Consider the following 14,578-nt stretch of genomic DNA (forward strand, 5'->3'; position numbering starts at 1 on the left):
GGGGTGTCAGTAGGCTGACTGTGAACGCTCTGAGAGACTGAGGTCAGTGATAAAGTAGTCTACAGTACTCCTGCCAAGAGATGAGTTATATGTGTATCTACCATAGGAGTCCCCTCGAAGCCTACCATTGACTATGTACAGACCCACCGTGCGACAAAGCTGCAGGAGTTGTGACCCGTTGTTGTTGGTTATGTTGTCATAGTTGTGTCTAGGGGGGCATGTGGGGGAGGGAATACTGTCACCTCCAGGTAGGTGTTTGTCCCCCTGTGTGCTGAGGGTGTCAGGTTTTTGTCCAGTTCTGGTATTTAGGTCTCCACAGACTAGTACATGTCTCTGGGCCTGGAAATGATTGATATTGTTTTATTTTTTTTATTTCACTTTTATTTAACCAGGTAGGCTCGTTGAGAACAAGTTCTCATTTGCAACTGCGACCTGGCCAAGATAAAGCATAGCAATTCGACACATACAACAACACAGAGTTACACATGGAATAAACAAAACATACAGTCAATAATACAGTAGAAAAATCTATATACAGCATGTGCAAAGGAGGTAGGATAAGAGAGGTAAAGGCAATACCTACAATAATGATCTCCCCTCTAGGATGGAGAAGCTGTTATCGTTAAAGTATGGGGATTCTACTGGGGGGATGTAGGTAGCACACATGAGGACATTTTTCTCTGTTGAGATCATTTCTTTAGTAATTTCTAGCCAGATGTAAAATGTTCCTGTTTTGACTAATTTAATAGAGTGGGTTAGGTCTGCTCTATACCAAATTAGCATACCCCCTGAGTCTCTTCCCTGTTTCACACCTGGTAGTTTGGTGGATGGGACTACCAGCTCTCTGTAACCTAGAACCAGTTGGTCCATGTCCTCTATACCATGTTTCTTGTAGGATGACAATGTCTGTATTTCCAATTTCTTTGATTAAGTCTGGGTTCCTGCTCTTTAGACCAAAGGCAGATGACCTCAGACCTTGTATATTCCAGGATGAGATAGTAAAAGCTTTGTGTTCCATAGTGTCTAGTGTTGTTTTTGTGTGGTTTAGTCCCGGACCATCACAGTAGTTGTGAGCAGAGCATGTTGAGCATCTGATACATACCTCTTAGGTCGCAGGATGGGGCTTGGGGGAGTGCATTATTGGGGGTTGGGCCTGTTGCTCTGCTCACGTTCTGGGCATACAGTATGTGCGGCTGTCATGTTGAGGTCCTTTCTGCAGGGGCGGGTGGCATGGGGGGGGGGGGGGTCAGAAGGAGTATAGGTTTTATCTGGGGGGCTCTATAAAGGGTGTGGCCAGGTCGTAAAGGTTGTTGAAGTCCAAGGTGAAGTAGTGGCCCAGGTAGACATTAGGTTTTGAGTCACAGTCCCAGGAAATGCACAGTCCCGGGACATGTTTGTTTGGGGTGTTCTCAGCTGGTTGGGGTGTGGCTGGTGATGCTGTGGTCTGGGTGTAGGTCCTCTTGGCGTTGGTTCTCTCAGTGCAGGTCCTTCAGGAGGGGTCTTGCTGGTCTGGGCGGGGCATCTGTTGCTCTGTTGCTCCTGTGTGAGGTGCTGAGGCTGCGGTTGAGGGTGACGTCCTTCAGGGTCCTGAAAAATGTTGGGATTGCTGCTTTATAGAGGTGGACCTGGTCGTAAAAGCTGTTCAAGTCCAGGGTGGAGTGGTGGGCCAGGTTAGGTTTTGAGGCACAGTCATGTGAAATGCTTGCATTCACCCACTGTATGGTAGCAGGGTGAATATCTTCTCTGGTAGCAGGGTGGAGATAACCTCTTGTGCTTTGGGGAAAGTGGAAGAAGCTTTTTCAATCACTCCCTTTGCCACCCTTTCCTGCTGGGCCCTCAGGTCATTTGTGCCCGTGTAAATTATGATGTTTTCATGCAATCAACTGGGACCCTAGTCTGTCCTCTGACAACAGCTCCAGGACATGCCTAGTGTTTGGGCACTTTGTGTTTGGGAAAAATGTTATTCTCTTGAATGTATTTGTCAATGAGGAGCACAATTTCTGGCTTTTGTGTGGAAAATTAAGTTACTTATGTTCCCTTCTTTGTAGCAGTCAGCAAATAGTGTCTCTGGATTGTCCTTGAGGAGCTTTTTTGTACTTGTTCCTTGCAGTGTTATTTTGAATATCCATGGGGTCCTGTATTCTAATGACCTCTGGACAGGGATACGCTATTGGGGCTTCAAAGGCCTCTGCATTTGGGGGGGGGGGGGTTTGAAACTCTCCTGCCATTGTTGGGCTCAAGAGTGTGTTTGATTGTGTTATGTATGCTGGTGTGTTAGTTGGTGTGTTAGTGTGTGTGTGTGTTGGTGTGTTAATGTGTATCTGTGTGTGTGTTAGTGTGTGTGTGTGTGTGTGTGTGTGTGTGTGTGTGTGTGTGTGTGTGTGTGTGTGTGTTGGGAAGGGAAAGGGAGATACCTAGTCAGTTGTACAACTGAATGTATTCAACTGAAATGTGTCTTCCACATTTAACCCACCCCCTCTGAATCAGAGAGGTGCAGGGGGGGGCTGCCTTAATCAACATCCACGTCTTCTGCGCCCAGGGAACAGTGGGTTAACTGCCTTGCTCAGGGGCAGAACAACATACAGTATGTTTTACCTTGCCAGCTCATGGATTCATTGGTGTGCTAGTGTAAGTGTGTGTGTGTGTGTTGGTGTGTGTGTTGGTGTGTAAGTGTGTGTGTTGGTGTGTTAGTGTGTGTGTTGGTGTGTAGTCAATACTGTATGATGGTGTGGAACATGAAATTGAGCAGGCAACAGCTCTCCTTTACCCAAATTTATTCCAAGAAATAGTGATCTTTGTGTTCTCTTTCCAGAAGGGTCTACCTGCCCTCTATCTATATAGCATTTAGAGACACACAGACCAACACTGGTCTACACATTCTACAGTAAAAACAAAAGACTTCCTCAACTTCAGTCTTGCTTCAGTTGTCAGAATTAGAATCCACTTTAATGTTGACGTATCATTTTGGTTTTCTCCCCCTCTGTTTGAGCTGTAGCCCTACAACTTATGGGTCCTTCAATAACACAATGAAAATGAGAGAACAAGATGATTAAACTACAACCACAGCAAATAACATGGAATTATTAAAATAGTCCTCATCGTAATAATTACATAGAATCAAGTAATACTTCTTCATAAACTGTTATTTACAGCATTTATATATAGCCTATGCCATTACATCACAGGTAAGAATCCTGCTCTTCCGTGAAGACGAGGATTGGCACATGATGGAGCTCTGACTCGCTGACACGAACACGCTAACGTATAAAACAAAGTTATGAGAGACAACTGTCAAAAGTAATAATTTAAGATCAGACTGTATTTACATCAGAGTTTCTGCATCATCATCATCAACACACATATGAAGAAGGCAGATCTGGAATGGGAGGGAGGAAAACAACAACAGCAGGGGAAAAGAGGAAGTTCATCCGTGTTCACCAGGGGTCAGAGGTCACAGACATACAGCACTAGAGCGAGGCTTCAGATCGCCAGCCTACCTGAATGTTAGAGAGTTAAAATCTGTACAACAACGTGATGTCAGACAAACAGACATCCTGAGGGCAAATCATCTACCAAATATATTCACCTATATGTCCACTCATACCCCGCTCACCTAACACATATATTCACCTATATGTCCACTCATACCCCGCTCACCTAACACATATATTCACCTATATGTCCACTCATACCCCGCTCACCTAACACATATATTCACCTATATGTCCACTCATACCCCGCTCACCTAACACATATATTCACCTATATGTCCACTCATACCCCGCTCACCTAACACATATATTCACCTATATGCAGTCCACTCATACCCCGCTCACCTAACACATATATTCACCTATATGCAGTCCAGTCATACCCCGCTCACCTAACACATATATTCACCTATATGCAGTCCAGTCATACCCCGCTCACCTAACACATACAGTGGGGAGAACAAGTATTTGATACACTGCCGATTTTGCAGGTTTTCCTACTTACAAAGCATGTAGAGGTCTGTAATTTTTATCATAGGTACACTTCAACTATGAGAGACGGAATCTAAAACAAAAATCCAGAAAATCACATTGTATGATTTTTAAGTAATTAATTTGCATTTTATTGCATGACATAAGTATTTGATACATCAGAAAAGCAGAACTTAATATTTGGTACAGAAACCTTTGTTTGCAATTACAGAGATCATACGTTTCCTGTAGTTCTTGACTAGGTTTGCACACACTGCAGCAGGGATTTTGGCCCACTCCTCCCTACAGATCTTCTCCAGATCCTTCAGGTTTCGGGGCTGTCGCTGGGCAATACGGAGTTTCAGCTCCCTCCAAAGATTTCCTATTGGGTTCAGGTCTGGAGACTGGCTAGGCCACTCCAGGACCTTGAGATGCTTCTTACGGAGCCACTCCTTAGTTGCCATGGCTGTGTGCTTCGTGTCGTTGTCATGCTGGAAGACCCAGCCACGACCCATCTTCAATGCTCTTACTGAGGGAAGGAGGTTGTTGGCCAAGATCTCGCGATACATGGCCCCATCCATCCTCCCCTCAATACGGTGCAGTCGTCCTGTCCCCTTTGCAGAAAAGCATCCCCAAAGAATGATGTTTCCACCTCCATGCTTCACGGTTGGGATGGTGTTCTTGGGGTTGTACTCATACTTCTTCTTCCTCCAAACACGGCGAGTGGAGTTAGACCAAAAAGCTCTATTTTTGTCTCATCAGACCACATGACCTTCTCCCATTCCTCCTCTGGATCATCCAGATGGTCATTGGCAAACTTCAGACAGGCCTGGACATGCACTGGCTTAAGCAGGGGGACCTTGCGTGCGCTGCAGGATTTTAATCCATGACGGCGTAGTGTGTTACTAATGGTTTTCTTTGAGACTGTGGTCCCAGCTCTCTTCAGGTCATTGACCAGGTCCTACCGTGTAGTTCTGGGCTGATCCCTCACCTTCCTCATGATCATTGATGCCCCACGAGGTGAAATCTTGCATGGAGCCCCAGACCGAGGGTGATTGACCGTCATCTTGAACTTCTTCCATTTTCTAATAATTGCGCCAACAGTTGTTTCCTTCTCACCAAGCTGCTTGCCTATTGTCCTGTAGCCCATCCCAGCCTTGTGCAGGTCTACAATTTTATCCCTGATGTCCTTACACAGCTCTCTGGTCTTGGCCATTGTGGAGAGGTTGGAATCTGTTTGATTGAGTGTGTGGACAGGTGTCTTTTATACAGGTAACGAGTTCAAACAGGTGCAGTTAATACAGGTAATGAGTGGAGAACAGGAGGGCTTCTTAAAGAAAAACTAACAGGTCTGTGAGAGCCGGAATTCTTACTGGTTGGTAGGTGATCAAATACTTATGTCATGCAATAAAATGCAAATTAATTATTTAAAAATCATACAATGTGATTTTCTGGATTTTTGTTTTAGATTCCGTCTCTCACAGTTGAAGTGTACCTATGATAAAAATTACAGACCTCTACATGCTTTGTAAGTAGGAAAACCTGCAAAATCGGCAGTGTATCAAATACTTGTTCTCCCCACTGTATATTCACCTATATGCAGTCCAGTCATACCCCGCTCACCTAACACATATATTCACCTATATGCAGTCCACTCATACCCCGCTCACCTAACATATATATTCACCTGTATGCAGTCCACTCATACCCCGCTCACCTAACACATATATTCACCTATATGCAGTCCACTCATACCCCGCTCACCTAACACATATATTCACCTGTACGCCCCAGGCGCCAAACCAATGTCCCCAGTTCATTCATCTAACAAATATATTAATATGCATGCCCTCTTAAGAAATATATTCACATGTATGGCCTTAATTCTTCCACATATACAGTATGTAAGCCCTGACAAACACAAATGACGTGCTGAGGGTGAGTTGCCGCTCTGGCTTCACTGAGCAGTAGTTACACACATTCGTTTAAATGACTTAAATGTTTAACATTTAGGTGACTGATTGATTGGAGTTGTGTGTTAAACTTCTGAGACAGTGAACTCTCTCTCTCACACCCACAAAAACTGTCCAGCTATAAGTCTGTTCATCAACACACTGGAGATACTGTATGGTCTGTGTCTGTGTGTATCTATGGTCCAACATTAGAAGCTCTGAGAAAGGCAGCATAGATGCACGATAAGGCAGATCCGTACCACACACACTCACAATACACGCACACGCACACACACACATACACACACACACGCAATGACACTGGATCATTTAAAGGGCTTCACTTGCACTCTATAACATGTGTTTCATTGGGATTTTATAGTAAAGAGAGAGAGAGAGAGAAACAAAAAATAGGAATCTAGAGAATCTACTCTGTTAGTGGCTCTTGTTGTGAAAGTTTTATTGGTGGTGGTAGTTGGTGGTGGTGGGTGGTAGTTGGTGGTGGTGGTGGGTGGTGATTGGTGGTGGTGGCTGGTGAGTGGTGATTGGTGGTGGCTGGTGAGTGGTGATTGGTGGTGGGTGGTGGTGGTGGCTGGTGGTGGTGGTGGTGGTTGTTGGTGGGTGGTGGCTGGCTGTTGGTGGAGGGTGGTGGTGGTGGGTGGTGGCTGTTGGTGGGGGGTGGTGGTGGTGGTTGTTGGTTGGTGGTGGTTGTTGGTGGGTGGTTGGTGGTGGTGGGTGGTGGTTGGTTGTTGGTGGTGATTGGTGGTTGGTTTGTTGTGGTGGTGGGTGGTGGTGGGTGGTGGTTGGTTGTTGGTGGTGGTTGTTGGTGGTGGTGGTGGTTGGTGGTGGTGGTGGTTGGTGGTTGGTTTGTTGTGGTTGATGGTTGGTGGTGGTGGTTGGTTGTTGGTGGTGGAGGTGGTTGGTTGTTGTTGGCTGGTGGTGGTGGTTGGTGGTGGTTGTTGGTGGTGGTTGGTTGTTGTTGATGGCTGGTTGGTGGTGAGGGGGTTGATGGCTGGTTGGTGGTGAGGGGGTTGGTTGGTTGTTGGTGGTGATTGGTGGTTGGTTGTTGTTGATGGCTGGTTGGTGGTGAGGGGGTTGGTTGGTTGTTGGTGGTGATTGGTGGTTGGTTGGTTGTTGGTGGTGATTGGTGGTTGGTTGGTTGTTGTTGATGGCTGGTTGGTGGTGGTGGTGGTGGTTGGTTGGTTGGTTGGTTGGTTGGTTGGTTGTTGGTGGTGGTTGGTTGTTGTTGATGGCTGGTTGGTGGTGAGGGGGTTGATGGCTGGTTGGTGGTGAGGGGGTTGATGGCTGGTTGGTGGTGAGGGGGTTGGTTGGTTGTTGGTGGTGATTGGTGGTTGGTTGGTTGTTGTTGATGGCTGGTTGTTGGTGGTGGTGGTTGTTGGGTGGTTGGTGGTGGTGGTTGTTGGTGGTGGTTGTTGGTGTTGGGTGGTTGGTGGTGGTTGTTGGTGGTGGTGGTTGTTGGTGTTGGTGTTGGTGTTGGGTGGTTGGTGGTGGTGGTGATTGGTGGTTGGTTGTTGGTGGTGGTTGGTTGTTGTTGATGGCTGGTTGGTGGTGAGGGGGTTGATGGCTGGTTGGTGGTGAGGGGGTTGGTTGGTTGGTTGTTGGTGGTGATTGGTGGTTGGTTGTTGTTGGTTGGTGGTTGGTTGTTGTTGATGGCTGGTTGGTGGTGAGGGGGTTGGTTGGTTGTTGGTGGTGATTGGTGGTTGGTTGTTGGTGGTGGTTGGTTGTTGTTGATGGCTGGTTGGTGGTGAGGGGGTTGGTTGGTTGTTGGTGGTGATTGGTGGTTGGTTGGTTGTTGTTGATGGCTGGTTGGTGGTGGTGGTGGTTGTTGGTGTTGGGTGGTTGGTGGTGGTTGGTGGTGGTGGTGGTGGTGGTGTTGGTGGTGGTTGTTGGTGTTGGTGTTGGGTGGTTGTTGGTGTTGGGTGGTGGTTGGTGGTGGTTGTTGGTGTTGGGTGGTGGTTGGTGGTGGTGGTTGTTGGTGTTGGGTGGTGGTTGGTTGGTTGTTGTTGATGGCTGGTTGGTGGTGTTGGTGTTGGGTGGTTGGTGGTGGTTGTTGGTGTTGGGTGGTTGGTGGTGGTGGTGGTGTTGGTTGGTGGTGGTTGTTGGTGTTGGGTTGTGGTTGGTGGTGGTGGTTGTTGGTGTTGGGTGGTTGGTGGTGGTTGTTGGTGTTGGGTGGTTGGTGGTGGTGGTGGTGTTGGTTGGTGGTGGTTGTTGGTGTTGGGTTGTGGTTGGTGGTGGTGGTTGTTGGTGTTGGGTGGTGGTTGGTTGGTTGTTGTTGATTGCTGGTTGGTGGTGTTGGGTGGTTGGTGGTGGTTGTTGGTGTTGGGTGGTTGGTGGTGGTGGTGGTGGTGGTTGGTGGTGTTGGTGTTGGGTGGTGGTGGTTGTTGGTGTTGGGTGGTTGGTGGTGGTGGTGGTGTTGGGTGGTGGTGGTTGGTGGAGCTAATGAGCTAATGAGGATGGCACTGACCAGTGATCATTGACTGTCAAACTGTCCCCATCTTACACTCTCATTACCTGACACACTGCAGATACAGTTTCCCTCAATGACCACTAGGCATCGTATGGCCATGAATGAGCTCCATATATACTAACAAATATACTAACAAATATACTAACAAATATACTAACAAATACAATATTTGGCAAACTAGAGACTTACATGATGCCTATATAATGAAAAATAAATTCAATACTGGCTGAGATAAAGGGAGAAACACACGTTGTGGTGGCTACATACAGCATACATAAGCCGTCGTATGAGTGACATAGCAGCTGATCAGGGTGTGTGTGGGCTGGTGGGAAGGATTCTGATGATCTTAAAACAACATAAACCAACAGATTCCTTAACTGTCCTTCGTACTACACAGCTTTCTGTTAACTAAGAAAGGTACGTGTTATTACATGGGTATTGACCTGTTAGGTGTCTGGGAGCCTGTGTGTAAAACAGAAACTCAGAACAATATGAACGGAGACCTTCGCTATGAAAATGATCATTTCCAGAGTCAACACGACTTTCTGCTTTCCTCACAGGAGTTCAGTCACATTTAGCATCTACAGGAATCGTCTGAATTGACTAGTCAGAATCAACTCCGGTCAAATGATTCATCTGAATTGTCCCACCTGAGTTCACGCCGTCTTGCTCAGCCTCAGAGATTGACAGCTGTCAATCAAATGTCAAACTGTCTCAGAGTCTCGCCCTCTCCGCCTGAGGACATAAAAAGGGAATTGTTTCCTTATGTTTCTATTGGCCTAGAGATACCACTGCCTACCCTCCCATTGGTTGGTGTGTTCACTGGCCCCTCCCCCCAACCACATCATCCAGGCAACCGTTGAGGCAGTGGGTGTCATCGCAGTGGCTGTCATCCCCCAGCGCACCCTGGGATTGCAGCAGTTCATACTCTTCATCCAGGAAGTCGAGGCTATTGTTGCTAGGCAACCCACGGACGGTGAACTTGTGGGAGACTTTTGTCCACTGCACTCGATTGGTCGCTACACGATCATACAGCTCCGTTGCCCCTGGTAACAGCTCTGACAGCAGCCTATCAGGGGACAGGGGTGGGGGACACAACATTAGGTGGTGCAGGTGCTGGGGGTCAGTAGTGATAAACGCTGTGTTGTGATTGGGTCAGTAGTGATAAACGCTGTGTTGTGATTGGGTCAGTAGTGATAAACGCTGTGTTGTGATTGGGTCAGTAGTGATAAACGCTCTGTTGTGATTGGGTCAGTAGTGATAAACGCCGTGTTGTGATTGGGTCAGTAGTGATAAACGCCGTGTTGTGATTGGGTCAGTAGTGATAAACGCTGTGTTGTGATTGGGTCAGTAGTGATAAACGCTGTGTTGTGATTGGGTCAGTAGTGATAAACGCTGTGTTGTGATTGGGTCAGTAGTGATAAACGCTGTGTTGTGATTGGGTCAGTAGTGATAAACGCTGTGTTGTGATTGGTTCTTACTTGTAGATGGGCATGGCGATGTGTTCCATGAAGCTAATCTGCAGCTCTGGGATGTAGGCCTTCTCTCTGTCCATCATCTCACTGGGACGATTCCCCATCGCCTTCTCCTGCACACACAAGTAAGTTACACAGATCAGATACACCCACCTCCCAACACACATACACACACACACATACAGTACAGGAATAAAGTGCAGCACACATACCAGATCCCCCTGGGAGAAGAACTCTTTATAGATCAGCTCCTGAATACACAGAGGAGAGAAATAGGTTTAGGGTCAAAGGTTAACTAGGGTCTGAGGTTAGAGTTGAGGTTAGGGTTGAACTGGGATGTGGACATGAAGCTAGGGTTAGGGTTGTGGTTGAGCCTAGAGTTATGGTTAGCATTAGCTTTAGGGTTGAGTCTAGGGTTAGCATTAGCTTTAAGGTTGAGGGTTAGCATTAACTTTAGAGTTGAGGTATGGGGTTAGCATTAACTTTAGGTTTGAGGCTAAGTTTAGCATTAGCTTTAGCATTGAGGCTACAGTTAGCATTTGCTTTAGGATGGAGGCAAGGGTTAGCATTAGCTTTAGTGTTGAGGCTAGGGTTAACATTAGCTTTAGGGTTGAGGGTTAGCATTAGCTTTAAGATTGACGTTAGGGTTAGCATTAGCTTTAGGGTTGAGGCTAGGGTTAGTAGACTTTAGGGTTCCTCACAGCGATCTTGCGGGTGGTCTTCCAGCCCTTGGTCTGGTCCGACAGGTCGCATGAGGTCATCAGCAGACACAGCAGCAGAGAACGGTGGGTCTGATTCCTGGGGTTGTAGCCAGCTAGCACAGACGCACACACACACACACACACACACACACACACACATATACATACACACATACAAACAGAAAGGGAGAGAGAATAAAATACTATTATCCTCATGTAACGGATGTGAAATGGCTAGCTAGTTAGCGGTGGTGCGCGCTAGCAGCCTTTCAGTCGGCGACGTCACTTGCTCTGAAACCTTGAAGTAGTGGTTCCCCTTGCTCAGCAAGGGCCGCGGCTTTTGTGGAGCGATGGGTAACGATGCTTCGTTGGTGACTGTTGTTGATGTGTGCAGTGGGTCCCTGGTTCGCGCCCGGGTCGGGGCGAGGGGACGGACTAAAGTTAAACTGTTACACACACAAATACACACACACACACACACACACTGCCTTACCGTCAGCCATCCTTTGCAGGTCGGGGAAGATGCGGAGGTGGTGAGCCAGGTCAGTGGCCAGGATAATATCCCTCATCAGGTCCAACATCCTCTGGTAGTCCTGACAACCACACACACACACACAAACTATAACAATCCTGGGTGTCCTGTTAACACACAACATACAAGCGATAACAGTCCTGGGGGTACTCACTGTAAAGGGGTTACGGTGAATGTGACAGTATCTCACAGTGGAAAGTAAAATTCTATATTTCATATTACAGTACGCATACTGTAATATAAATACGGTATTAAAGCAAGTACTGTGTAATGAAGTAAATGCTGCCGGAATCAGAATGAATGAATGGACGAAATTCATTGTATTTCACAGTATTGTACTGTAATTACAAGGGAATGGTGCAAGCAGGTTGGCTGCTAGGTAAAGTGTTTACACATGACAGTATACTAATGAATAATTTGGTGTTTTATATCACTTGCACTTCGAAAGGCCTTAACAAAGGCTTCCAAACTGGCAGACCAAAAGGACATGGCAAAACACCCATTTAACATTCAAGACTTACTGCCACTACAATCTGTCCCCGATACAGTTTAAATTGATGGGGAACTCTTCAAAATACGTTAATAAGCCAGCAACAACAATACCATACGCCAACTAGTGGTCAAAATGTTTTTGGTGCTCCAAAGATTCGGTACGGTAGTGTATTCTGTAGGATAGAATTATAGTACCATTCGAAATACAGCAATTATTTCCCCGCCCACAACATTTTCCCACAGTGCAGCATAATTTACAGTATGCTGCAGTAAAATATTTCAGAGTATTTTACTGTTGATTATACCCAAAATAACCATATACATTTATTTTCCGTCACAGTGCTGTTAACACAACACACACACAACCCATGACAGTCCTGTGTGTCCTGTTAATACAACACACACACACACACACACACACACACACACACACACCCCCCCCCCCCCCCCCCCCCTATAAAAGTCCTGTGTGTCCTGGGTCAGGAGACAATCAGTGTGGGATCCCAGACTGGAGAGAAACTGACCTTTCTGGAGAACTTGTCGAAGATGTTGCAGCCGTGGGTGTTCAGAATGGCTATGGCTTGGGCAAAGTGGTGTCGCTGGGGAAACAAACACAGGTTATTATGGGATAGGAGGTTGAAGACTGGCCACTAGGTGTCACTGTAGTCCCAGAGATGTGCGTGTGTGTGTGTGTGTCTACTTACCTCCATCACAGAGCCCTCTGAGCTGTAGAGGGCAGCCAGGACAGATTGCTGGAGAGGAAGAAGACAGAACACGTTGTTACATAGATAGACGACCTCTCAGTCTGCTCTCTATGCCGCTGTATTAACTGAAGTGTACTACCCTTGTCTCACCACAGTGTTTCCCTGAGTTTTCCTACTGTGTGTTTGACCGGTGCTATACCTGTGTGTGTGTGTGTGTGTGTGTGTGTGTGTGTGTGTGTGTGTGTGTGTGTGTGTGTGTGTGTGTGTGTGTGTGTGTGTGTGTGTGTGTGTGTGTGTGTGTGTGTGTGTGTGTGTGTGTGTGTGTGTGTGTGTTTGAGGGGTCTTATCAAATCTGTGCCTTCATGTATGTGTGCATTTGAGAGTGTGTGTGTGTGTGTTGTGTGTGTGTGTGTGTGTGTGTGTTGTGTGTTGTGTTAGCAGTCTTACGGAGTCCACTTGAAAGGAGTTGTTAGTCCCACGGTGGTCCAGGTCATGACACATACAGGAGACAAAGAGAGCAAAGATCTCTATATTCCTACAGACAGGGATGGAGGGGTAGGAGGTTAGACTGTAGGGTGCAGGGATGTAAAGTGTATGGGTGTAGGGGTGTAAAGTGTAGGGGTGTATGGGTTTAGGGGTGTAGGGGTGTAAAGTGTATGGGTGTAGGGGTTTAAAGTGTATGGGTGTAGGGGTGTAGGGGTGTAAAGTGTATGGGTGTAGAGGTGTAAAGTGTAGGGGTGTAAGTGTAGGGGTGTAAAGTGTATGGGTGTAGGGGTGTAAAGTGTATGGGTGTAGAGGTGTAAAGTGTATGGGTGTACGGGTGTAAAGTGTAGTGAGTATGGTTATAGGGTGTATGTAGATTATAGGATAAAGGGTGCCAGGGTTTCTACTAGCTCAAGTTAGTCGGCCTTTCAGAGCAGGTAGGGTGTATTATATAGGGTTAGGGTATAGGGTAGATAGTGTAGTAGGTCTACTTACTCCAGGTAGTTGGCCAGGCCCAGGTTCTTGTAGAGGAGATAACAGAAGTGAGAGACCGAGAACGCGTGAGTCCAGTTGTGATAGGGAGGATCTCTGTAACCCTTCTTTACCATCAGACAAAACCTGCAACCATGACAACCACACAATCAATCACCACTTCATCAACATAGCAACATCGAGAGAGAGAGAGAGGGAGAGAGAGGGAGAGAGAGAGAGAGGTGGAGAGAGAGAGGTGGATAGAGAGAGAGAGGTGGATAGAGAGAGAGGTGGATAGAGAGAGAGGTGGAGAGAGAGAGAGGTGGATAGAGAGAGAGAGGTGGATAGAGAGAGAGGTGGATAGAGAGAGAGGTGGAGAGAGAGAGAGGTGGATAGAGAGAGGTGGAGAGAGAGAGAGGTGGATAGAGAGAGATAGGTGGATAGAGAGAGGTGGAGAGAGAGGTGGATAGAGAGAGATAGGTGGATAGAGAGAGGTGGAGAGAGAGAGAGGTGGATAGAGAGAGATATATACCTGGCCAGAGTGTGGAGAGAGAGAGAGGTGGAGAGAGAGAGAGAGGTGGAGAGAGAGAGAGGTGGATAGAGAGAGATATATACCTGGCCAGAGTGTGGAGAGAGAGAGAGGTGAAGAGAGAGAGGTGGAGAGAGAGAGAGAGAGGTGGAGAGAGAGAGGTGGATAGAGAGAGATATATACCTGGCCAGAGTGTGCAGGTCAATCTTATAGGTGTTGATAAAGCCCATGTCCTCAAACATACTCAGGATACCCTGGAGACACAGGAGTGATATATATTAGACGCAGGAGAGATAGATATTAGATGCAGGAGAGAGAGATAGTAGACGCAGGAGAGAGAGATAGTAGACGCAGGAGAGAGAGATAGTAGACACAGGAGAGATATATATTAGACACAGGAGAGATAGATATTAGACACAGGAGAGATAGATATTAGACGCAGGAGAGATAGATATTAGACGCAGGAGAGATAGATATTAGACACAGGAGAGATATATATTAGACGCAGGAGAGAGAGATATTAGACGCAGGAGAGATAGATATTAGACGCAGGAGAGAGAGATATTAGACGCAGGAGAGATAGATATTAGACGCAGGAGAGAGAGATATTAGACGCAGGAGAGATAGATATTAGACGCAGGAGAGAGAGATATTAGACGCAGGAGAGATAGATATTAGACGCAGGAGAGAGAGATAGTAGACGCAGGAGAGATATATATTAGACACAGGAGAGATAGATATTAGACACAGGAGAGAGATATATTAGACACAGGAGAGATAGATATTAGA

At 46.7% G+C, this 14,578-nt stretch overlaps 2 protein-coding genes across 3 annotated transcripts in view; both read right to left on the bottom strand.

The window, feature by feature from the left end:
* Positions 1 to 2,757: 2,757 nt before the first annotated feature.
* Positions 2,758 to 8,501, bottom strand: LOC139549672 (uncharacterized). The gene is made up of 3 exons (XM_071360337.1): positions 8,436 to 8,501; positions 5,556 to 8,371; positions 2,758 to 3,900 (listed from the first exon to the last, which is right to left on the bottom strand). The coding sequence occupies exons 1-2, from the start codon at positions 8,499 to 8,501 to the stop codon at positions 6,374 to 6,376; spliced, it is 2,064 nt and encodes a 687-aa protein (XP_071216438.1). The 3' UTR covers positions 2,758 to 3,900; positions 5,556 to 6,373.
* Positions 8,371 to 14,578, bottom strand: part of LOC139549507 (cGMP-dependent 3',5'-cyclic phosphodiesterase-like) — a 266,764-nt gene continuing 260,556 nt past the window's right edge. For both annotated transcript variants that reach the window (XM_071360081.1, XM_071360080.1), the window contains exons 21-30: positions 13,973 to 14,043; positions 13,285 to 13,407; positions 12,754 to 12,841; positions 12,307 to 12,354; positions 12,127 to 12,201; positions 11,072 to 11,171; positions 10,579 to 10,691; positions 10,090 to 10,128; positions 9,884 to 9,990; positions 8,371 to 9,471 (exon numbers count right to left, since the gene is read on the bottom strand). In XM_071360081.1, coding sequence (XP_071216182.1) covers positions 9,222 to 9,471; positions 9,884 to 9,990; positions 10,090 to 10,128; positions 10,579 to 10,691; positions 11,072 to 11,171; positions 12,127 to 12,201; positions 12,307 to 12,354; positions 12,754 to 12,841; positions 13,285 to 13,407; positions 13,973 to 14,043 — 1,014 coding nt within the window. In that variant the 3' untranslated portion in view covers positions 8,371 to 9,221. The remainder of the gene's footprint in view (positions 9,472 to 9,883; positions 9,991 to 10,089; positions 10,129 to 10,578; positions 10,692 to 11,071; positions 11,172 to 12,126; positions 12,202 to 12,306; positions 12,355 to 12,753; positions 12,842 to 13,284; positions 13,408 to 13,972; positions 14,044 to 14,578) is intronic.

Source organism: Salvelinus alpinus, chromosome 22 (assembly GCF_045679555.1).
Source record: "Salvelinus alpinus chromosome 22, SLU_Salpinus.1, whole genome shotgun sequence".
NCBI lineage: Eukaryota > Metazoa > Chordata > Actinopteri > Salmoniformes > Salmonidae > Salvelinus > Salvelinus alpinus.